Source organism: Lissotriton helveticus, chromosome 10 (assembly GCF_964261635.1).
Source record: "Lissotriton helveticus chromosome 10, aLisHel1.1, whole genome shotgun sequence".
Lineage (NCBI taxonomy): Eukaryota > Metazoa > Chordata > Amphibia > Caudata > Salamandridae > Lissotriton > Lissotriton helveticus.
The window spans coordinates 1,153,196,566-1,153,220,412 of NC_136071.1; the positions used below are offsets into that span (position 1 = coordinate 1,153,196,566).

Here is a 23,847-nt window from a genome sequence, read left to right on the forward strand (position 1 = left end):
CTAGTTAACAAAGCAGGTACTGCCTTGGCTCTGAGGCGATCAGTTTTTTTTGGCTTCAGCTAAAAAGTTTACAAATTGGCAAATAAGCAGACTAGAGATGCCAATTAAACAAAATCAAACCTTGGCGGTACGTTCTTATCCCTACTTCCTAAAAATACGGTCTCAGCATGATTTTACACAAGTTTAATAGAGCTATACAAATACACACTATGTGAAGTAGTGTTTCCTCCATGTATCCACAGAGCCTGCAATTGTTGTTTGACCATTCTTTTACCAGTAGTGGGGTAGGCTCCTTAGTCGGATAAGCGCCAAGTTTTAGTCCCAAAAATGAGTCTCGTATGTGGGACGAAAAGTGCATGATAAAGTATGGTTGGATGCCTGGAACTTCATTAGAGTTTATAATTGGCCAAGCATGCTTTTTTACTGTTATTGCTCCATTGTCCAGCTGAAACGAAAGAAATGTCATTGATCGATTCAAAGTATGCTTAAAGCAGGCGGTGGTCCCTTGGGCAGTTCACTGATCCATCAAGCATAAGGCTTGGATGAAATCCTGTATATAGACCCGCCAGAGGCCTGGATGTGAAGAGTTGGTAATCAAGTAAGTGAAACTATGAAAGATGCCAATGTTGGATAACCAGAGTTACAGGTAAGTAACTTTTATCCTTTCTGTATTGCAACTTAGGGTGGGATACAACATTACAGGGGGTTTGTTCTGCTGTTCAGACTGTCTAATGGACCCGATTCGTGAGACAGTAAACAGACTTACATTTAAGATGTAGTGTTCCCTCAATTCCCAGAAAAAAACGAATATAAAAGTAATACATTCAAACTTTTTTTTGTCCTACAACTTTAATTGTAATTGCTATGGCTGCCTTTAAAGTCGCAAGCAGAATTCTGCTTTGTGAAATATGTCATTTGCTCTCTTTGACTCTGTTAGCAGTCGAGATGTGATTTTAAAAAGTTTGAATTGAAATAAGACGACATTTGACAGTTTTGTATGCTCTTCATGTGCTTCCACGTGCTGTTTTGTTTAGGAAAATCCAGTTCCTGAAGGAAACACATTGCCTGCAGAAAAGGAATTCAAATACGCTGTAGCTGATTAATTCACTAGGGTGTCCTATATGTGGGAGCTGAAATGCTTCAGAATAGGGAATGAAAAAGCACTTGTTTTTGACTTTAAGATAAATTATCTGGTTTTCGAGATGGTTAGATGTCTGTGTATATGATTTGTAAATATTTTGCATGAATAAATATTGAAATATTAACCAAGTTATTTTTTATCTTTATTTTGTTTGGAATAAGAAAGCAGACACTGTTTTTGTCCCTTCTGAAAAAGAGCAGTCTTCTAAATGCTTTCACCTCCGTTATAACGTAGTTGAAGATCGTTACACACGCGTCTCAAATGATAACGAAGAAATCAAGGGCTGGGAGAGCGGCGTTTGGCGCATGGAATCTCTTGCCAGGAAAGTGGAGAATGACTGGAAAATGGTAATTAAGCTAATGAACTCTCTGCCTGCAAGATCCTATTTATTCAATGCAGCTTTCGCTAACTTCACTCCCTGCCCCCGGAATGCCACTTTGTTCTCTTCTGCTAATCATGAATATTTTTTGCACACCGGTGAGAACAGCAAATCCAGTCTGAAGGGGCTGATTTCCCCATCACAGATGTTCTTGACATATCTGGTCACCTCAGATGTAAACAAATACCTTTCTTGGTAGTTACCCAGTTAAACAATTCACTACCTTTGAAATAACCCAAATGTAACCGTACAGTATAAAGTTTTCTAAAAGTAAGCCTGTGCTGGTTTGTTTGCCAAATCGGAATATACTTTGTCTTCTGTGTTTTCTTACCTGTTTGCCCTGGTTATGTTGTTAATTTTTATCATACTATTCTAAATCTGAATTGTGTTTGTGATTGGTTCTGGTAATTTGATTTACAGACCAGAATAATGAGATGGTCATCACATTGCACACGTTTTCTAGTCCACTGTACTGCTTCTCCTACCATAATCATTGACTGTCCCCATCTCTGTTAAACATTAGCATGAAAAATAAAAATAATAATTTCCCATGATCTCAAAAGATATTTATTTTAAAAAGCCCTAAAGTCCAGAACATGTTTTACACCAGTTGTGAAAGAAGTAATATAGTTGTGCTGTAGAACAGTCTGTCCATGGTAGAGTGATACATTTGATGATTTTCAATTCTACACCAAACAATTAGAAATAAAGGGACATGTCAACTGATGTGGTTAGACTTTTTGAGGCTTCTGGGCAAAGGGATTTATAGAGTGCATTGATAGTACAGTTTACATTTTTTTTCTTTATTGAAAGTAACTGATGCTGATCTTTCTGAAAAGGCATTCAGTCCAATTAAAACAGAAAAGTTATAAAATGTGACCTCATTAAATGTATTCCTTTGCTACTTGTTTCTTACAGGTATATTTAGCTCGCTGGGAAGGATCTACAAATGCTTGTGTGTGCTGGAAGCTGGAGTGTGGTTCAGTTGGTCTAAAAGTGGAAAATGTCTCTGTTCGAGTTAGCAGTGCAACATATCAGAATGGAGAAGTAAAGTGGCGGTTGCGGTCTTCCACAGCTGAAGTTATTCTGAGTGGAGGTTTGTGCAGAAGCTCAACATTCTCTAGCATGGTCACAGCAGCAGTCTTTAATGAGAAGGGGTGGATGTGCTGGCCTACGTTTCACTTCCCTTGTGTCAGTAGTACTCATTGGATAAATATGGAGATTCAACACTCACCAAATTCTCACCCGTCTGTCTTGCGAATTTAGTTTATTCACAGACCACAAGAAATGAAACACTCCTTTTGTCTCTCACTTCCCTCTACCTTCCCTTGCCCCTGCCTTTTTTTACCCATTCCTGACTCCAGGCTCCGGCAGCTTCCTCTTGGCGTGCCCTAGCTAAAACCTTTAGAAATATTGTACAAACATGTTTTTACTGCACTATTTTGTATCGGTTCACAGAATAGATTTATAGACTAGCAATTGTTCATGTTTTTCTCTAAGATTCTCTTGACCTACCAGATAGGAGTTAAAAAAGGCAAAAAGAAAGCATTGTATGAAAATGTACTGTAAGGATTTGTGTGCCTTTCCTTACATTGGCCCATAAAAATAACGGCTTTTGATCAGTCTCTTCATGCTTAATAAGTTATGGAACTATCTGGAAAAATATTACCTAGAATGTTAATATTCAATTGGAGTTTGTCAAATTTGTCACCCGCCATTTTTATTTCTTTATTGTAGCTAAGCCCATAGTCTGACGTGACACAAGTTGTGAGTAGATTTCACACCACTTCCAACTACTGCATGTTTCACATGACTGGAAAGGCCTATTTCTCCAACATTGAATCTTTTATATATTCACATGCTTGGATTGTTCCCCATTGTCGGGCAGGGAATCCCTAGTACATTAATATAGCAGAGAACAGTGCAAAAATAAACCGAGTACAGTGCAGAAGAGCCATAGTCCTGATGCAACATAGTCACATCCACCTCATTTGAAAGAACCCAAACTTAAGCCAATGAGGTGGAAGCGTAGGCTCTCCTTCCCCTACAGGCCACTATAGCTCAGATTTTCTACCGCTGGGTGTGTGTGTGGGAGTCCACTGACAGAGCTCTGCTTTTACCCTTCAGTCATTCTGAAATTACTATTTTGGTCTACCTTGGGCTTGAAATTCCTTATCTTCAGCACTGAGGTACTGTGTGTTGTTTTCAGGGAATATTACTGTTTTCTGACACACGGAGACCTTTTTTCCTTACAACCAGCTGTCACCATGGCTGACTGAGAAAAGAAGTCTCTATTTAAACCTTGTTTATCTTGTAATAGCAAAGAGATTCTCACAGATTCGCATTCTCAGCATATTTACTGCTGTTATCCACTTGATGAGGCATCAGAGTTTGATATTTGTAAAGATTTTTTCATCTAAAACTTTTAAGGACAGAGAAAGGAGGTTGGCATTATCCCTTATTGAATATGAAGTTGCCTCCTTCTATAGGAGATGCCCCCTCTTCAGCAGAGCATTCTTTGAAAAGTGCTCCTCCAAGCACTTTCATGAAGGCACCGCACAAGAGGAGACATTTACAGTTTCCTTAGCTTGATTTATTTGGTACAGCACTTGCAGCCACCTTTTCTTGTAATTCACACAAAAAGCATACCTGTAGACACCAATGGTGTATCTTAGTCAATATTATTAGGGAGGTGTAGTTCTAAAATTACCCTACAAGTCATGCAGCACTTTTTATTTTTGGGGGATCGGCTCCACCCCTCTAGCTCCCCCTACCCCAGCCTAAGTTAAGTAATAGTACATAAATAATTTACAAATAAGGTAAGTGTTCTTTGGAGCACCTCTCGATCTGTTCTATGGTGATCAATAACACAATTGATTTTTCTTTTTTTTTTACAGAGTTTTATATAGCGCAAATATGACCCGAAGGTATCAGAGCGCTTTACACGAGCACCAGTTGCCCTACATGAGGACACATTCATTTTTGTTAGGCACCGGGAGTTTGAGATTTGCCCAGAATCACAGGATGTTGCGCGTCCTTCCAGAGACTCAAACCCAGATCCCCACATTTGCGGTTGGCTGCCCTAGCCGTTGAGCCACATCCTCTCCCCAAATAGAATAATAGAAACTGACGAACACTAATGACACATGTACCTATCAAATGCCTAATGTCTTGTGCAATACTATAAGCCAGTCCTGACATTTAAGCCAGCAGCAAATTACACTGTATTTCATTCTAATGCTAAATGCAAAACCCTAGTCCTAGAATGAAAGAGTTGTTGGCTAATGGCAGCACATAGCATGAGGCCACTTGGCAGCCCAGGGTGAATGAGAAGAGAAACCAAAGCACTTGAGGCATCAAACACTTAAGTATTGCCTGCTACCTGCAATAGAAGGTCACTAAAAGTACTAGCTGTAGAGTGAATTAACATGGACCATGCAGCAGGTATGTGTTATCAGCTAACTCATTCTATACCTAAACATGATAATTTCATCATGGATGTGCACTATGCCCAACTGAAAATATAGTGGAATGATGCGTCTGGAATATAGCTATGCCACTTATCAGGTGTGAGACCTCAGCCTAGCATTTTGCCCATAGCACATGAATTGTTGTTTTGCTATTTTGCCTTTATTTGAGTAAGTACCCGTTAAAAAAAAAAAAAATCCATCGCCGCTTGCAACATGCTGCTGGCTAAATAGTCCGAAGTATTTTAGAGCCCGCCAAATGGCTGCTTGGAAACTATGAAAGAGGACTGTCAAATATGGTTTGTACACAGTCATTATTTTAAGTAAGCTTAGCAGTTAGTGAAGGAGAAATGCTGATCACCTCCAAGAATCAGAAGTGGGAAACGCTATTTATGCTGCTCTAGACCTTTAAAATGCAATGTATTATTGGTTCTACAACCACCAAGGCCTCCCTGCCATGTGTAACATTTGAGGGGAACGTTTAGTCTGTGTTGGCTTTTTAGATGACAACACTTTCCATGCTGGGATTATTGAGGCTATTTATAAAGTTGACAAAACTGAAATTGCAAATCAAAAGGCTGCAAAGTGCTGCCAACTAAGAAGATTAAAATGCTAGACTACTTCTGCTACTTAAGATTACCTTGTGATTGCATTGAGTAAATGCCAGTTTGAGGCATGTGTGCTGTAGATACACATGCATTGCATATTCCTGCTATCTAGTGTTGGGGCCGGATGTTTGCAAGTTGTATTGCTTCGAAGAAGTCTTTTCCAGTTACGAGGTAAGGTGGCTCCTCCTTTCGGTGATAGTGCACATGGGCATCGATGCATTGTTAGATTTTCTTTCCGCTATCGGGTTCGGACGTGTATTGCGGCGCTCCAATTCAAAACAGTTACCCGTACTTCTGAAGTGCCCTCTGGTTGAATATATTACTAAATCCATCAGTGGATTCTGTGTGGGTGTATTAATAAGCTGTGTTTGATACCAAACGCCATATGTTTCTGTGAAGCCATTCTGTGTTAGGGAACTCTTTTTCACCAGTGCATACCTTAATATGGCTTCCCTGCTCACTTGCAATATCTAGTAATAGAACTAGACATCACAGGGGCATATCTGCTCATGCAGATCTGTCCTCACATAAAATATAATGTACCCTGCCTCAGGGCTCAAAGGCATGCTGTAGAGGTGACTTGCATATATTGGATGCAGCGACTTTGACATGACACGCGGGAGTGTCATTTCATGTTTTCACTCATGGTTTGCAACACCAGTCTGTGTCAAATGTGTGTGTTGGTCCCTTAGGGTAGCATAAGATGTGCTGCTGCCCTCAAGTTCCTTCTTTAGTACCTCTGCCCTTGGAACCTGGGGGACCATCAACTAGGAACTTACAGGGTGAGCTACAGTCCATTGACAATTGTAGCATAATTAGACTTCAACTTGTTTTGGGGAAGATGCACTGGCACTGAGATCTGGTTAGCAGGCCACAGTGCATTGTCGAAGTCAGAGGGCAAAACGTTTGGGGACAACTGCAACAAAAGTCCAGTTTTCTACAGGGAACAAGGCAGATTCAGTTCTGGAACATTTCAAAGAGATAGGGGCCATAGCATGCTCCCTGGACTTACCTGGCCCACCTCGCAAGCCTCATCAACCCCATCACTCCTTTTGCGATTTTGTACTCTATACCAGCAGCCACTACAATCTCCACAAGGTGCCCAGCATTGGCATCCATCGACCCTGCGGTCAGGGTTGCAGAGCCAGTCAGAATACTGAACCCCAGCTCCAAACTCTTTAAGTCTGCCCTTGCGCAGGACCACCTGCCAAACACCATTAACATGCCCTTAGCGGAACACAGCCACCCACTTGGAAGCAGGATACACTGAAGAGAGGTGAGTCTGCAGATCATCCGTAAAGGGTATGCCCTACCCTTCCTGGCCTCTCTGCTGCTCCTCCAACCATCCCCAGAATGACTGACTGAGGACCATATGTCCTTTTTATGGCAGGAAGTGCAAGCCCTCGTGGCCAAGGGATCTATTGATAGGGTGCATGCTTCTGAAGTGGCTCGTGGCTGCTCTTACCGCTACTTCCTGGTGCCAAGGATGTAGGCCTTCGTCCTATTTTAAACCTGCATCCTCTCAACGTCTTCCTCCGGAAGGACAAATTCAAGCTGCTCTCTCTGGTCGGGTCTACCTCAACCCTGGAGACTTGATGGTGGCAATGGACCTGCAGGGCGCCTAGTTCCACATACCTGCAGGCCCAACAGTACTGATCTTGGTAGCAGAGGAGCATTTTCAGTTCAGGTGTTCACAAAAGTGGTGGTGGTGGTGGTGGCAGCACACCTTCAGAGATCAGTGGTCCCAGTCTTCTCATACCATGACAACTGGCTTTTGAAGGCTGGCTCCTCCCAGGGAAGCCATCGCCCTCAAGACTGCGGGGAACCTCCCACCATCTTTGGGGTTCACGATCACCATGCCAAAGTCACACCGGACTATTTCTATGACACTCCTCTTCATCAGATTCATTTTTATTATGATTTAGTTTCCCCCAAAAAAATGAGTCCAGCACATTGCGTCTATGAGCTCAATCCTTCATCCTTTGTCCTGGATTTCGGTGAGGTCAGCTGTGAGACTGCTGTCCTCCTGCATCCTGCTAATCAAGTATTCCAGGTGAGATATGCAGGATCAGTGGGCCCAACGGCCACGTACAGATAATGGAGGAGACTTCAAAAGATCTGCAGTGGTGGTTACTGAACTGTGATTGGCTCAACGGCAGGCCTCTCTTCTGAGCTGACCGTGGTGACCAATGCATTCCTTCTGGGTTGGGGCAACATCTGGGAGAAGTGTGGATTAGAGGCTTTCTGGTCTCTGGCCGAGTCCCGGCTCTGTATCAACATTCTGGAGCTGCATGCCATCTTCTTGATGCTGAAAGCCTTCCTTCCATCCATTTAGGGAGTCCAGTTGAGGTGCTCACAGACAACATCACTGACATGGCTTCAGTAGGATCACGGACACCGTGTCTGGAGGCCTTGTGCCTCTGGAAGTGGCTAGACCTCCAAGGTATTTTCCTAGTGGTGAACCACCTAGCAGGATGTTTGAATGCCAGCGAGGATGAGCTCAGCCGCCTGCACCTAGCAGATCACCTGTGCAGTGGTGAGTGGTCTCTTCTGCGAACGGGGAGAAACTTGGCTTGATCAGTTAGCCACCACTAGGAAAGTCCAATGTCAGTTCTTCTGTGCATTGGAGTTTCAAAAGCGTCTCTCGATCTGAGATGAGTTCTGCCTTGGTTGGAACTGGTGACTCCTCTATGCCTTTTTGACAATACCATTCCTGCTGCAAGTTCTCAAAAAGATCGGGAACAACTGAGCCTAAGTCATCCTACAGGCTCAAGATTGGGCACCGTGAGTTTGGTATCCCGTACTCCTGGACTTGAGCATTTGAACTCTGATCAGGCTGCCTCTCCGGGAGGATCTTCTGTCTCCGCAAAGGGCCAAGGTACTGCACCGGAGCCTTTGCATTCTACACCTTCATGTTTGGAGATTGAGCTGTAGCAGCTAAATGCCTTCAACCTTCCACCCGAGGTGGATGATGTTTTCTTGGTAGCCAGGCCTCCCTCGACAAAAGCTGTATATGCCTGTTGTTTGGTATAAATGTGATTTGGTGCAGCACACACCATATTGATCCCTTCCAGGACACGTTATCTGACATTGTATTGCTGGTTTTGTTTTTTGCATCGCAAGGGCTTGCTTTTAGCATGGTTAAAGGTTATCTTTCAGCCTGCTTATGATTGCCAGATCAGCCCTCCTTGTGTAAGCTGCCAGTTGTGATGCAATTTTTGAAAGGGCTTCAACATATGTTTGTCCTTTCTCCTGTCCCGATACCCCATTGGAACCTTAATCTGGCCTTCACTTTTTTGATTTGCACTCCTTTCAACCCACTTCACAGCTGCCCCAGGCGGCTCCTCACTATCCAGACTGTTCCTCATTGCCATCACTTTGGCACGGTGAGTAAGTGAGTTTCAAGCTCTTTCTTTAAATCCGCCATATACCACTTTCTTCCTAATTAAACTTGTTCTGTGAACTTTCTGCCTAAAGTTGTGATTCTCTGATATGTCAATCAAACAATCATCCTGCCGTTATTCTGTGCACCGCCGCACTCTAAGCAGGAGAGACTACATCGCTTGTGCCACAAGAGAGCATTCCACCTTTGCATAAATTGTACCAATAAACACTGGGTGGATGATTAGCTCTTTGTGGGGTTCGCTGAAGCGAAGAAAGGTAAAATTGCCCAGAAGAGAACCAACTCCTGCCGGATTGTGCTCTGTATAAAGATCTGCTGTGCACTGGCTAAAAAGCAGCCTGCAGAAGAACTGCATGCTTGTTCCTGACAGGGTCAAAGTGGCTGGCACACAGAGTTCCTCTCCTAGACATTTTATATGTTCATCCACATGTTCAGGAAGCACTATTGCTTTGACAGTCGGGTTCGCTGAGAGGGGCATTTTAATTGGTCATTCCTGCAGGACTTTCTGGTTTAAGTTCTTTCACAGACCCACCCCCAATAGGTACTGCTTTGGTATCTGTTCAAAAGGTAAAGAATCAGTGGCTAGTGATCTCTATCAGAAGTACAAGGTACTTAACTTTGTTAAAGCTCTTCCTGGTAGAGACTCCTATCTAGCCACAGATTCATCTCCCACCCTTTCATCCCCCCCATTCTATGATTGGACTCTAGCCAGCAATAAGGACCCAAGTCTAGGAATCTTCACACTGATCACCCAGGGGGTACGGACCGCCTCGAAAGCAACTGTTGGACACAGGGATGTGGTTACAGATCTAGAGTGCAAAGATGAACAGGGCCTGCTGTCTTGTTTGTTCTTTTTTACACTTCTTAATCTGCAGTCAGATGGCGTCCAGGCTGTGGGTGTGTCAATAACCACCAGAGACAGTGAGTTTTTTTCTATTTTTGGGTGGGAGTAGGGGTTTGTGTAATTTTGATGGGGGCCGTGGGGAAGGTGCTGTCTGAGGGTTAGGATGGTGTCAATGGTGAATCCAAGTGATTTGCAATTGGGTGAAGCTGGGTTTCAAATCCGTGAAGATTTCTATTGGTTGTCACAGAGCATGTTCGAAGGGAGATACATTAGGGAAACACCAAAAACCTCACAGTGAGGGAAGGCCTTTCAAACAAACGACTTCCACAGTGACCTGCACAACAGATGCCGTTCACAAGGTGTGTTGGGTGGACACATATAGGAAAACTGAACATCAGGGGCCGATGGAACCCAAAAGTAGCAGTTACACCTATAAATTTGAAAGAATACATTCAATTTGGCGCTAAAAGCTGTCCAGACACAAATAAGGGGGAAGAAATGTCCAAATACACAGAACAAGACCACAATGTTTTACCTCAACTAGCAGAGGGGAGCATGGCTGCACACTGTCCCAGCTAGCTCAAGACACACAGAAGTTTGCTATTCAGAAAGGAATAAGAGTAATAAATGTGCACCTACCAGGGATACAAACCATAGAAGTGGAAAGGCTAAGCAGACAGGCAAACTCCACACACTGGTTAACGAAACCGGAGCCAAAACGTTTGTTTACACCAGAGGACCTCTCCAGAGAAGCGGGAAGCATCCAACTGGTTACCCTCGCCACTATTATAGACATACTGGTGTAAACAAACCTTTTGGACTCCGGTTGCGTTTACCATAACGAGTGCACCAGCTCTACATACATAGATTAGTCCCGCCCCTTCCATGAGCAGTATACTGTTACACTAAACAGCTAGTTTTGCAGTCTCGTCTATTGCAACAAGCGCAACTGTTTCAAGTATACAAATGTGCTACTCTTGTACTTAAGAGACAACGTTGCAAGTTGGGACTCCCCAATACAACAAGGGGATCTGGACAATATCTGTGTTTAAACAGTCTAAGTTTGAGCCTTGAAAAAGTAGTCTACACGACGAAACACGTGTCTGCTCTCTGCATCCACACTACAACTATGTGTCAACAATATCAAGAGTTTAGGCAATTCTATATTTGCATTTGGACTGTATCATCTTGTCCATCCGGTTTTCCTTGGTGTTGGACATGTAATTAAATCTAACTGACGACAGGGTCAGTTTTAAAACTACTTTGATGCTGTGCTCTGCATTATAATTTTTTGAGGCCTAGATGTCACACTGGGACATTTCCTGGATAAAAGGTAAGTAAGTCAATTTTTGTCAAAACAGAGTTTCTTGGGTTTTCATACAATTTTCAACTCTACTTTTTTCACAGAATAAAACATTCAATGAAGTCCCATGGGAGAAAAACAGGTTATTGGTTTGAAGGTGAGTTATCGGTCTTCAGAGTTGAGTTTCTGGGGTTAAAACCAGGGTTCCCGCAGTGTCAAGGGTGCACTCAGAGCACCCTCAGCGGCACCAGGGCAGCCGAGTGCAGAGTGCTGAGGCCCAATAATATCCAATGGGAGATAGGTGGCCTCCGCTTGGTGGCTGTTCACGGGCAAGCCTTTGGATGTGGAAGCAAAGCTCCTAGCGTTTAGCTCAGGGGAGGGGGGCGGGGGGGGTTCAAGTTAGCACACAAGGTGCACCCACAGCGGCGGACGGGTGCAGCGTGCTGATTTGGCATTGGGTGCCCTGTTGTTTTCAAAGGGAGCTGCTGGTTTGGGATTTTAGCTGCAGGCTCGGTCCAGGAAGTCTTCAGGGAGGAATCATCAGCTGGGCAGTTAAGTTGGAGGGCTCGGGGACGTAGGTAGGTGCACCTCAGGTCCTCTTCTCCAGGACGCAGGCCTGCAGGATGCTGGGGTACGTTTTGAGGTGGGATTTCACTATACCGGGTCACTCGTGGTTGGGGGTGGTGCTCTGTGCAGGCTGCAGGCGACATTGGGTAATCCTGGAGGGGTCAACCTGCGTTGGACTCTGACTCTGGAGCGCTGGGGAACCTTGCTGAGACCGGTGAGCCTCTCGGACTCTGGCTATAGGCGACAGGTGCAGTGGTGTTTCCAGGTGTCTGGTTTCTTTGTTTTCAGCAGCCTCCGAGTATTGCTTTGAAGATTCTTTTGAACAGGGCTGCTGTTCACAGGAGATCCGGTCTTTGTTGAAGGCAGTTAATCCACCCCGGGGGCCTGGAGGTCTCTGACTGCAGGACAAGCCAACTTTTGGCGCAGGATCTCCCCGACACTGCGGATGGGCTGGTAGGGCTGGGGCCAAGTCAGTTCTTCTCTGCCGTCTCCTTTGCTGGGGCATCGTCTTTCATTTTCTTCGTATGTTGCCAAAATTTGTCTTCTTGGTTCAGTGCTGCCCCCTAAATACTCTATTTAGGGGCGTTTTAGGGGTCTCGGGGTCAGTTGTCAATGGGCTACTGGCCTTCGGTGATTACACCCTTGGTGAGCTTTCCCCACATGGTGGAGTGGGCACAATCCCTAATCCTGATTGGAGCGTGCCTGCCATCAGCAGGGGGGGAGGGCACTGTCATGGGTCAGCAGCAGCACGGGCTGGCAGTCAGACCATGTAAGGCTACACAAAAAGGAATGGGGGAGTCCGCCAGGCAGCCACCCAGTACATGGTATCATGCAACTAACACTGGAATCGGTATAGTTGCATGATTCCAACATGTTTGATACCAAACATGAACAGGTTTGGGTGCAGCCATTATGTACTTGGACATCTCGACTTGCCAGCATCCGCTACAAACCTTATAAAGGCTGTCCAGCGCTAAGAAAACAGAGACTGTAGTCCGGGCTTTGTAGGGGTACCTCTGCTCGTGCAAGGTTACCCATGCACTTAAAACCATGCACCCTGCTGTTGGACTGAAAGGCCTTCCTTAAGGGTGACTTATAGGTTAAAAGTGCAGTGACCTGGATAAAGGGAACCTTGTATCCAAAGTGAAAGGTGCAAGCACCATTTAACGCAGACTGCACTGGCAGCTCTGCAGACACTGTTTGCATGGGCGGCATAATGCATGCTGCAGCCTATAGGAGACCCCTGGTTTACCAATGCCCTGGGTACCTCAGTACCATATTCTAGGTGCTTACACTGGTACCCCAGTATGCCCATTGTGGGATGTACAAAGTACTTACCATGGAATTTAGAGCAGAGAGCACAACCACTAGGGACCTGTTTAGCAGGATATCAGTGAGCTACAGTCCAAACACAATGACACCAGGCAAAACGTGGGGGTATTTATGCCTGAAAGATCCTACTTTCCGGCACGTGTGTCAAACAAAGAAAACATTCTGACTGAAAAACAAGGCTAAAAAGCCAAAGAAAGCCTTCATTTTCTGTGTGGCAGTTAGAGACGCACAAGGAATTTGTTTTCTGAAGAAAACTGCAGAAAATAGTTTAAAAAGCACCCCCACTGTTTCAAGGCCACACACTCTGGAAAAACCATTGGAAAAAAGAACCGACTCCGAGGTAGCTGTCAGTGTAAGACATCATGGGACTGAAGGCCTCTAGACCACATAAAGGCACAAGGTGTTCTTACAACTCTTCTTAGGATAAGCCTATCGGGCCTCTTTTTTTGCCTCATATTTAGATTTAGGCACCCGTTTGATCATTTAGTGCTGTAGTGGTGTTATGAGAAAGGATTTGCTGTTTTGTTTGGAAAAGTGAAATCTCCAGAAAATAATGGGGCAGTGATAGGGGGTTCGGAGGGTGCTTCATAGCATTGTGTTCGAGGCATGTGGGCTGCTGAATTTATATCTATGCATAGATCGCCGCCTAGTGTTTGGTCCGGATGATTGCACATTGTTGTCCTGGAAGAGTCTTCGAAGTATCACGAGATAGGTGGCTCCTCCCTGGACTACAGTGCGCATGGGCATCCCCTCCATGCTCCGATAGTTTTTTTCCGCCATTGGGTTCGTATGTACTTCTTAACTCCCGTTCGGAATCTGTTATAGTTACTCTTTTATCGAGGCCAAAAGGCCTTAGGGGCGTCGGTATTGTCTTTCGTTCGGTGCTTTTCAGCTTTCCGTACTTTTCTCTCGACTTCGGAAGACTTTTTAGTCTTCGACTCCAAAGGCCCGTCGACGATTGACGATGGAACGGAGCCCGTTCAAGCGATGCCCCATCTGTAACTCGAAATATCCCCACATCGACGTGCACCCGGTGTGCAACAAATGTCTCTCACCAGACCACGACGAGGCCAGCTGTATGGTCTGTTCGAAGTTCAGGTCGAAGAAAACTCTCCGCCTTCGGCGTCGGAGCATGACTACTACGTGGACGAGGAACAGCTCTACGTCCAAGATGAAGACATCATCGAGGTAGGAGACGACGCACTACCCCTCGGGCCGTCGACGACGACTCAAGCGAGGAGCTAGGCCCATCCGCAGTAGTGGGGCCTCATACAGACTCTTCCACGGCTCAGGTCGAGGCATCGCCGGAAGGCCTTAGCCAAGATCTACAACCGCGTTCTCTAGTCCCGCTTCAAGGCCCGACTAAGAACATTTCAGAAGAGCCATCGGTCCAAAGACCACTCTTGGTGGAGAAAACGAAACCGAAAGCAAAAGACCCACAATCGAAACCGAAACTGTTGGAAACAGCCTTCGGCTCGAAGACTTCGGAGCCGTCCAAGTCAATGAGGGTGCTCCACCCCTCGGAGTCGACAGGGGGTGTCGACCCACAGATCGGAGCGACAAAACCTGTGTCTGCCGTTAAACACGTCACACTCACGTCAGCAGAGACGTCGAAGCCCACCTCCAAAGATGGCGACCCTTCGAAAGCACTCGAGGCCAAAAAGGCCGTTGAGCCGAAGGTCCAGAAGCCGCAACTGGTCAAATCCTTCGAGCCGAGGACAACCGCCAGCTCAAAGAACCAGGCCTCCGACACCGGCACCAGCGTCCCCGCTCCACGGCAACACATAGAGTAAACGAAGTTGCACAAGCAAGCGGAACTATCGGAGTCTGTCGGCTCGAAGACCAAGTCTTCGACGCAAATTGGTCCGTCACCGATGTCTTCGACGCCTATCAAGTTCGGACTCCCCCCAACGGCGAGACCTAAGGCTGTGCACCTCCAATCGACTACTGACTCATCCAAGTCTGCGTCAGTAGCTGCACCAGAACGCCCTCGGACCGATGCTGTTCAGTTTCAGCCTCCAAGCTACGACGAACAGTCAAAGTTGTACATTCACTCGGAATCAGGCAGGCTCACCGTCTACAAGCGGAAAATCAGACCTGAGACACCTATGGAAGCATACAAAATACCGCTCAAGAAAAAGAGACTCCACTACCTCTCCAATTCTTTTTGAGCCTATACACACTTATAGGCAAAGATATTCCTACTCACCCGCTGCAGTCACTGAGGACGTCGAGGAAGGTGACAATGAGGAACAGTTTAACTACCCTGTGGACTCAGATCAAGATGAGTCCCAGCCATGGGCTGACACTGTTGACCCTGATGAACCTCACACTACCCCTGACACTCAGTCATATGCGGTCAAAACTTCCCCTGCTGAGGACACTGCTGCGCTTAACGCACTCATTGAAAGGGCGGCGCATAACCATGACGTAGATATGCACGCTGACCCTGTGGAGGAGGACTTCCTTTTATATACATTCTCCACATCTGAACGATCAGTAAAAACTCTACCTATGCTCAAAGGTGTGCTCAAACATGCAAGTGACATTTTTAAAGAGCCCACTAAAGCACGGGTGGTAAACCCAAGGATTGAACGGAAGTATCGGCCTGCGCCCGTGGATCCCACTTACATCAAGGGCCAACTCCCACTGGACTCCTTAGTGGTGGCTAATGCTCGGAAGAGAGCGAACTCGCAAACAGGTGATGCTCCTCCTCCGGACAAGGAATCAAAAATCTTTCAAGCCTCTAGAAAATGTGTGGCCGCTCAAGCAGCCAATATTTGGAGGATCTCCAATACACAGGCCCTGTTAGCGAGTTATGACAGGGCACATTACGACACTTTAGAGCAACTCCTTCAACACCTTCCAGATACCTATAAGACTGGGCAGAGATGCTTATACAAGAGGGCAAGTTAATCTCCAACGTGTCCATTAAGTGCGTGTTGGATACAGCCGACGCAGCAGCTAGGGCTTTTAACACTAGCGTTATGCTAAGGAGGCATGCCTGGCTCCGCATCTCTGGATTTAAGTCAGAAATCCAAACTAACCTGCTCAATCAGCCAGTAAACCCTGACTTCCTTTTTGGTCCAGAAGTAGACAACACTCTTGAGAAGATTAAAAAAGACACAAACTGCGAAATCCATGAGGGCTCTGCAGTCTCAGCAGTTCAGGGGCGGTTCGTTTCGTCGCTCCGGTAACAGGGGAGCCTCAAGAGGACAAGCATCACAACAAGCCCAATACAAAAAGGGGAGCACGCAATCCACCTATACCAAGACCAATAGAGGTGGATACCGTGGAAACAGCACCAAAGGCAGGGGTCGTGGAAACAATAATGCCAGATCCTCTGCCACTAACAAGCAGTGACGTCTTGTCACTGCCCCCGCCCATATAACACCGGTCCGGGGGAGACTCCAGCAGTTCCTGCCAGTCTGGGAAAGCATAACCACAGACAGGTGGGTGAGACAAATTATACAACACGGCTATTGTCTTGAGCTCACTTCCACTCCACCCAACATACCCCCAAGGCACCGTCCTATGTCCGCACAGCACATGCACTTATTGCAGCAGGAGTTTGTCTCCATGCTACAAAAAGGGGCCATAGAGCTCGTGCCTATAGAACAACAAGGAACAAGGGTGTACTCTCTGTACTTTTTGATACCAAAAAAAGACGGATCCCTCAGGCCCATCCTAGACCTCAGGCCCCTAAACCACTATATCCTATCAGAACACTTTCACATGCTTACGTTACAGCAAGTTCTGCCGTTGCTCAGGCAAGGAGATTTCCTAGCAACCTTAGATCTAAAGGATGCCTACTTCCACATTCCCATTCACCCCAGTCACAGGAAATATCTCAGGTTCACCATCAACAACCAGCATTACCAGTTCAAGGTCCTGCCTTTCGGGGTCACGACTGCCCCCAGAGTGTTCACAAAGTGTTTGGCGACAGTGGCCGCGCATCTTCGGAGACAGCACATCCACGTCTATCCGTAGCTGGACGACTGGCTGGTACAAGCGAAGTCGGCCCAGCAGTGTGCCGACCACATGTCCCGTACAATACACCTCCTACACAGTCTGGGATTTTCTCTCAATTACCCAAAGTCTCGTCTGCAGCCTGCACACGTCCAGCAGTACCTAGGCGCAGAGATAAACACGCTCGCTGCCACAGCGCACCCCAACTTAGCGAGAGTCAACAGCATGCAGGTGCTGATTCAGAGATTCAGGCCACAACAATCACTCCCAGCACAATGGTTCATGCAGCTCATCGGCATGATGGCCTTCTGCATCTTTATAGTCCCTCACTCGAGGCTGCACATGCGTCCGCTTCAGGAATGCTTAGCACGCCAGTGGAACCAGGCTCAGGGACAACTAAAAGACCTAGTGTTGGTGACGGTCGTGCATACCACTCTCTGCATTGGTGGAACACACAAAACCTCTGCAGGGGACGACCGTTCCAAGAGCCTGTGCCACAAATAGTGCTGACGGCGGACGCATCTCTCCAGGGCTGGAGAGCGCATGTCCTCAATTATACAGTGCAGGAACTATGGACACCGCAACAGCAGAAGATGCACATCAACCTACTGGAACTGATGGCAATCTTTATGGCGATGAAGGCATTCAAGTTGCATCTCTGCAACAAAGTCGTGCTGATCCGGACGGACAACATGACTGCGATGTATTACATTCAGAAGCAGGGAGGGACACACTCTCCACAATTGTCACACCTAGCACAGTGCATGTGGAAGTGGGCCATTCAGAGGAACATGTTCCTCCTGGCGCAACACCTCCCGGGCAGGGACAACCAGGTGGCAGACCTGCTCAGCAGACACAGCCATCAGATGCACGAGTGGGAGATGCACCCCTCAGTGCTCCAGCCGTACTTCCAACGGTGGGGTCATCCAGAGATAGACCTCTTCGCCACACACGAAAACGCAAAATGCCGCACCTTCGCCGCCAGGTTCCCACACCCGCAGTCTCAGGGCAATGCGATATGGATGAACTGGTCGAACAGATTTGCGTACGCCTTTCCTCCAGCTCCACTCATACCGCTAGTGGCGCGCAAACTGAGGCAACACTCCATGACGCTCATCCTGGTTGCTCCAACGTGGGCAAGGCAGGCGTGGTACACCACGTTCCTAGAGCTTTCCGTGGTGCCCCACGAGCGCCTCAGACTCACACCCAGTCTCCTCACTCAGAGCCATGGCGACATTAAGCACCCAGATCCACAGCAGTTGAGCCTTGCAATATGGCTCCTGAGGTCATAGAGTTTGGCTACTTAAACCTGCCCCCTGACTGCATGGACATCATAAAGGAGGCTAGGCGTCCTACCACAAGAGCCTGCTACGCGGCCAAATGGAAGCGTTTTGTTATCGATTGCTCCAATAATAACATAACTCCGCTTGATGCTTCCACGCAGAACATCATAGGTTACTTGCTGCACCTATACAGGTGTAATCTAGCGTACAGTTCCATCAGGATACATTTAGCGGCAATGGCAGCTTATCTTCAAAATAGACAGCACCTATCCCTTTTCAGAGTGCCAGCCATTAAGGCTTTTATGGAAGGCCTAAAAAGGGTCATTCCTCCAAGACCCCGCCTTCGCCTGTCTGGAACCTCAACATCGTCCTCACCAGGCTCATGGGCCCACCATTTGAGCCTCTTCACTCCTGTGAGATACAATTTCTCACGTGGAAAGTGGCTTTTCTGGTGGCAATTACGTCGCTAAGACGAGTTAGCGAACTGCAAGCGCTCACTATTCAGGAGCCTTTCATACGAATACATGCTAATAGGGTTGTGCTGTGCACCAACCCTAAATTCATGCCCACGGTAGTGTCACAGTTCCACATCAACCAAACTATTGAACTACCTGTTTTCTTACCAAATCCTGATTCAGTGGCAGACAGAGCACTGCACACACTAGATGTCAAGAGGGCTCTCTTGTATTACATAGACGGGACTAAGGATTTCAGGAAGACTAAACAACTGTTCGTTGCCTTCTCTCCACAGCACAAGGGCAACCCTATTTCAAAATCAGGCATAGCCAGGTGGATTGTTAAATGCATCCAGATCTGTTATCAAAAGGCTAAACGCACGTTGACAGTTCCCCCCCCCAAAGTGCATTCCACACGCAACTTGGGGGCATCCATGGCTTTCCTGGGTAACATCCCTCTAGAGGACATATGTAGAGCAGCCACATGGACCACCATACACACATTCACCAAACACTACTGCGTGTATGTACACTCAAAACAGCAAGCTGTTGTAGGTCAGGCTGTTCTCAGAACACTTTTTCGGACTGCTGCAGCTGGCACGGGCAACCGTCGCTAAGGAGGGTACTACTATTTATTCTATGCATAGATATAAATTCAGCAGCCCACATGCCTCGAACGGAATATGCTACTTACCAGTATGCATCTGTTCCTGGCATGTAGGGCTGCTGACATTTATATCGCCCGCCCTCCTCCCCGGTGCCTGTCGCAGCTGTAGCATTCAAAATTCACATAATTAATCTCACGCATGGTCATCACTTACTATATCACACTCCATCTCTGCCATAATGGCGAAAAACAATCTGAGCATGGAGGGGATGCCCATGCGCACTGTAGTCCAGGGAGGAGCCACCTATCTCGTGATACTTCGAAGACTCTTCCAGGACAACAATGTGCAATCATCCGGACCCAACACTAGGCGGGTATCTATGCATAGATATAAATGTCAGCAGCCCTACATGCCAAGAACAGATGCATACTGGTAAGTAGCATATTCCTTTTTCTATTTTTTACACCTTATTTATATCTAGGCATGTGTATTGAGTGTTCCGGCGAAGAATTCTAACCTTTATGACTTCAAAAAACATCTCTATAATACAGAACCTAGACTTCAAGTTAAGTAACCATTACTTACCCATATATAATGTTTCTTTATTGGCTGGAATGATGCGTGCATTGGGTAGGCAACTTAATTATTATGCTCTTCTTGTAGACCTTGCATTCTGTGTATGCCAATTAAATCTGTGGGCATTCATAATAGATTTTTCTTCTTCCTTTAGACAAAAATCTTCATTCCTACGTAGACTTTGCTGGTGCAACAGAGATATTTTTGGAAGCGGAGTTGAGCGGAGGGGAAGGGAGTGTTGCATGGCAGCATACACAGCTCTTCAGAGAGAGCCTACAGAGTAACCAGGAAACCTCATTAGAAATTCTCACCACATTCAAATAACAGAGGGTCAGATGTGACTGTGGCAAATATGTGGAAATCCCTGATTAAACTTTAATAGATATGGTGTCAGCGCTGGATCCTGACTGATGCGAACACTCATCGTTAGCATAAGAAGAATGCTTCTACTTAAAACGGCGATCAAGGAATTGAAAGGCTATATATACTGAGCAATGCAGAAAATATAAGCATTAGTTAATCTGTTAATGAAACTAAATAATTAGCGTATGCACCGGATTATGACTTTGTGTCCTGCATCTAGTGAAATACCCACAAATTTCCTTTTCCTATATTTTTTATTTTTGATGTTACAATTGCTTACTGAGGCTATAGAAACTGTTATGACTGTCCTTTGGCTTCACAAATATACTTGTAGCAGCTTATAAGTAACTGTAAAATATTTGCAGTTCTAATCACAAATTAGAAAACACAATCCACGAAAAATCTGTGGGCAAGAAGCATTGGTGACACCATAGGGAGAATGTCTGTCTTTAGTCATTATTGGGACCAGTGAACTGCTAGTGCCTGGCATGCTGCCAGCAAGAGCCTTTAACACATTGTGCACTTTTGGTGGAATGTAGATTCAAATGTAAAGCATTCCTCGATGGAGGTGCTTTTCTAAATGTAGAAGGTTTTTGTGGGTTTTTAAACTCTGATTGTATGACATGCGTTTACATATTGTTTAAGTAAACGCTGTTGTAGTGCTCTTAATGCAGACAGGTTTGAGCAAATAGACAGATATGAAAACCTATTATTGCATTGAGACTTTTTGTGGAAAAGGATTCTCCTGTAGGAGGTGTGACCTCAGACAATTAGAAGTACTTGCTATTCTCTCATTGCAAGGGCCTGATCTCGAAAGGAAGAACATTGCCCAGAAAACTATTTTATCTGTTGAAAAGCATTTGAGAACTTTTTTATTATGTAGTGTGAATCTTATTTTAGATTCCCATGCTATGGATACTTTCCCTATCCAGCGTTTGGGCGTTCATCTTTTTTTTTAACCATGTGTGCAAAGCATAGGTTGGAGGCTCTTGACATCAGCCTAAAACCCATCTCTTCACATAACCTGTTGACATTACATAAGGCATCAGAAGTAAAGCAATGACAAAGTCAATCATCCAGGAATCAGAGGTATATCAACTAATTTTTAGATTCCAGCAATTTCATTTTTAATCCTCAAAATGTATTTCTGAATATTTCTTGGGGCTGGAGAAACAACGGTTATGTTTTGCCCTCTGTGAAACTGTCCCTTTGGGCGACTTTGAAATGCCATCTGATCTTTACCTTCCACAAGACCCTTGGTACACCAGATCCAAGGCCTTGAAAAATTTCACACCCCATAGTTTGGTAAACACGGAAAAAAAATCCTCTTGGGCTCAAAATGCAATGCTATTGTAGCAGAGATCTGATGGAGGTTTTTCCGCCAATGAAACCTACCTTGAACATTTCCATGATTTTAAAGTGGAGTATTCAGATGTACAAGATGCCAAATCTGCTTGGACTGACCATATCAGGCACCATGGTGCATCACTGAATTTACAAAAACAGATCCTTACATTCATTCTAACTATGATAAAGAAAGACTTCAATGCCACCAAAGGAACACTAAGAACCGTTAAGACCTAAGAATCCCTCTTATCGAACCTTAGACATAGAGGTGCTATATCCGGCATGAAAGATTAAAAATCAGCCTTGAGCCAGAAACGCTGAAGTGTCAGCAATACCTTCAACTCCCTGTTCTGAATCGGAATATGGTGAATTTTAAATACTGAAGATTGCCAAAAGATGTGGACTTCTCGCCTGGAAATGTTTCTGAGACACTGATCTACAAACATCCCATATTTTTTGACAAAGTCATACATGACATTTAAGGAGGCTATACCTCAAAAGGAAGTGACTAAAGATGAAATGCTATTTACTGTATCACAAACAGACTTGAAATTCTGAGGAATAAGACACTACCTACTGATGATGATACAATAGGGAGCCAGTCAGTTTGAAAAAGCTTAGGGTACAACATGTATATTCCCTATAAGGGTGATATTAACAGTTTCTCAATTAAACCATTCCCTCCAAAAGGAGCACATAAGACTCAAAACTGTCTATTGATATGCTGGACCTTAAGACCATGCCTACCACTGAAAGAATCCCAGATGCACTTGCACTACAATGTAGTGCTTGTCTGTCCTCACAATACAGAAACAGTGTCTTAACCTGAACATGGAAGTTTTGAGGCTTTACACTAAACGTGCACCGTACACCCCACAAGAACGTACATATACTGATACTGAAAATATGAGCAACAAGCAACAGATTTGTAGGTATATGTAAATTACAGACAATCCTCCCAAAGGAACTAAATCATTGGGAAGTAGCAATGGCCATTTATGTTTATGGAACACACTAAATACATTGTCCCACAATAGATAAAAAAATATTAAGATGCTACATCTGGTCACTAATAGCAGCAGTCCAAGGGGAATGTACTACTGAAAGATAGGCTCATGACATTTACATACACTTTTACACCAATTTAACTGATCCCGCCAGTCAAGAAAGTCATACACTTGGCAGTGCAATTTATGCATTACATTGACGTGTGCATGTAAGACATGCTTCCTACTTCGGAGTGAGATGGTGTCAGTACTGCGATGGAAGCTTTGAGTATGCCAGGATTATAGATTTGGGTTATATAACTATTATCCATCCAGACCCCAGCTTCTTTCCAGTTTGGTATGAGGCCACTGAATGTGAATAACTACATTTACTACAAAGTTACATGTGTGGGCTTAATCAAGCTAGACAACATACACAATTATAAGGATGTGTAAGCGGTTTGTGATCTGGTGTTTACTGAGAAACCTTCCACTGCTGCCAACTGCTGTACAAGACATACTTCAGTTGCTTCTACATACAGTAGATTGAGGCATAATAAACGCTTAAGTGAAGGTACATTTGACTGCGTTAGTGTCTCGTACAAGAAACAGGCCACACTACTTTGCTTAGACACCTATCATCAGATGTTTCTAGCTAACTTAATAATTCCACCAAGAGGGCTACCACAACCATTGTGGTACCTAAATGTAGTCCTAACTAAAATAATATCAACTCTGTTTGAGCTAGTGAATAAATGACCACCCAAAAAATTGATTTCAAAGTTATTTTGTTAATAGCCTTCACTTTACGCAAGCATGTCCACATATTACAGTCTCCCAATTCAGAGCTTAATTGAATTTCTCAAGCAAAAGTTTTATTTCCCAACACATCTGCAATCCTCCCAAATAAGTAGTTTTCCCTCCCACCAATTTAAATATAATACACACATTAGGTGCTCCAATGTACTATTCATATAGAATATAAGAAACTCATCACTCTTTGAAGTAGAATTTAGAAAGTCCTACAGAGGTAAAGCTTTCACGAAGACTGGCATTGCCAGTTGTGTAGATAACTACATTCTGCTTGCTGAAGACTTCCAAATAAAGATCTTTTAGTAATACCAAGAGTGGAGTGTACCTTGAAGGTTGCAACCTTAATTTCCATGCATTATTACTATACTTGTATATCTGTAGACTGAAATCAGTAGAACAGAAA

The 23,847-nt window shown here is 45.1% G+C and overlaps 1 protein-coding gene across 2 annotated transcripts in view; it reads left to right on the top strand.

The window, feature by feature from the left end:
- NGLY1 (N-glycanase 1) overlaps window positions 1-21,004 on the top strand; it is a 213,168-nt gene extending 192,164 nt beyond the window's left edge. The window contains exons 10-12 of one of the 2 annotated variants that reach the window (XM_078663965.1): window positions 1,303-1,488; window positions 2,439-2,616; window positions 20,090-21,004. In XM_078663965.1, the coding sequence (XP_078520091.1) occupies window positions 1,303-1,488; window positions 2,439-2,616; window positions 20,090-20,259 (534 nt within the window). In that variant the 3' untranslated portion in view covers window positions 20,260-21,004. Of the gene's footprint in view, window positions 1-1,302; window positions 1,489-2,438; window positions 2,617-20,089 lie in introns of those variants that run through there. The other variant, XM_078663966.1, reaches the window with a different exon arrangement.
- The last annotated feature ends 2,843 nt before the right edge of the window (window positions 21,005-23,847 follow it).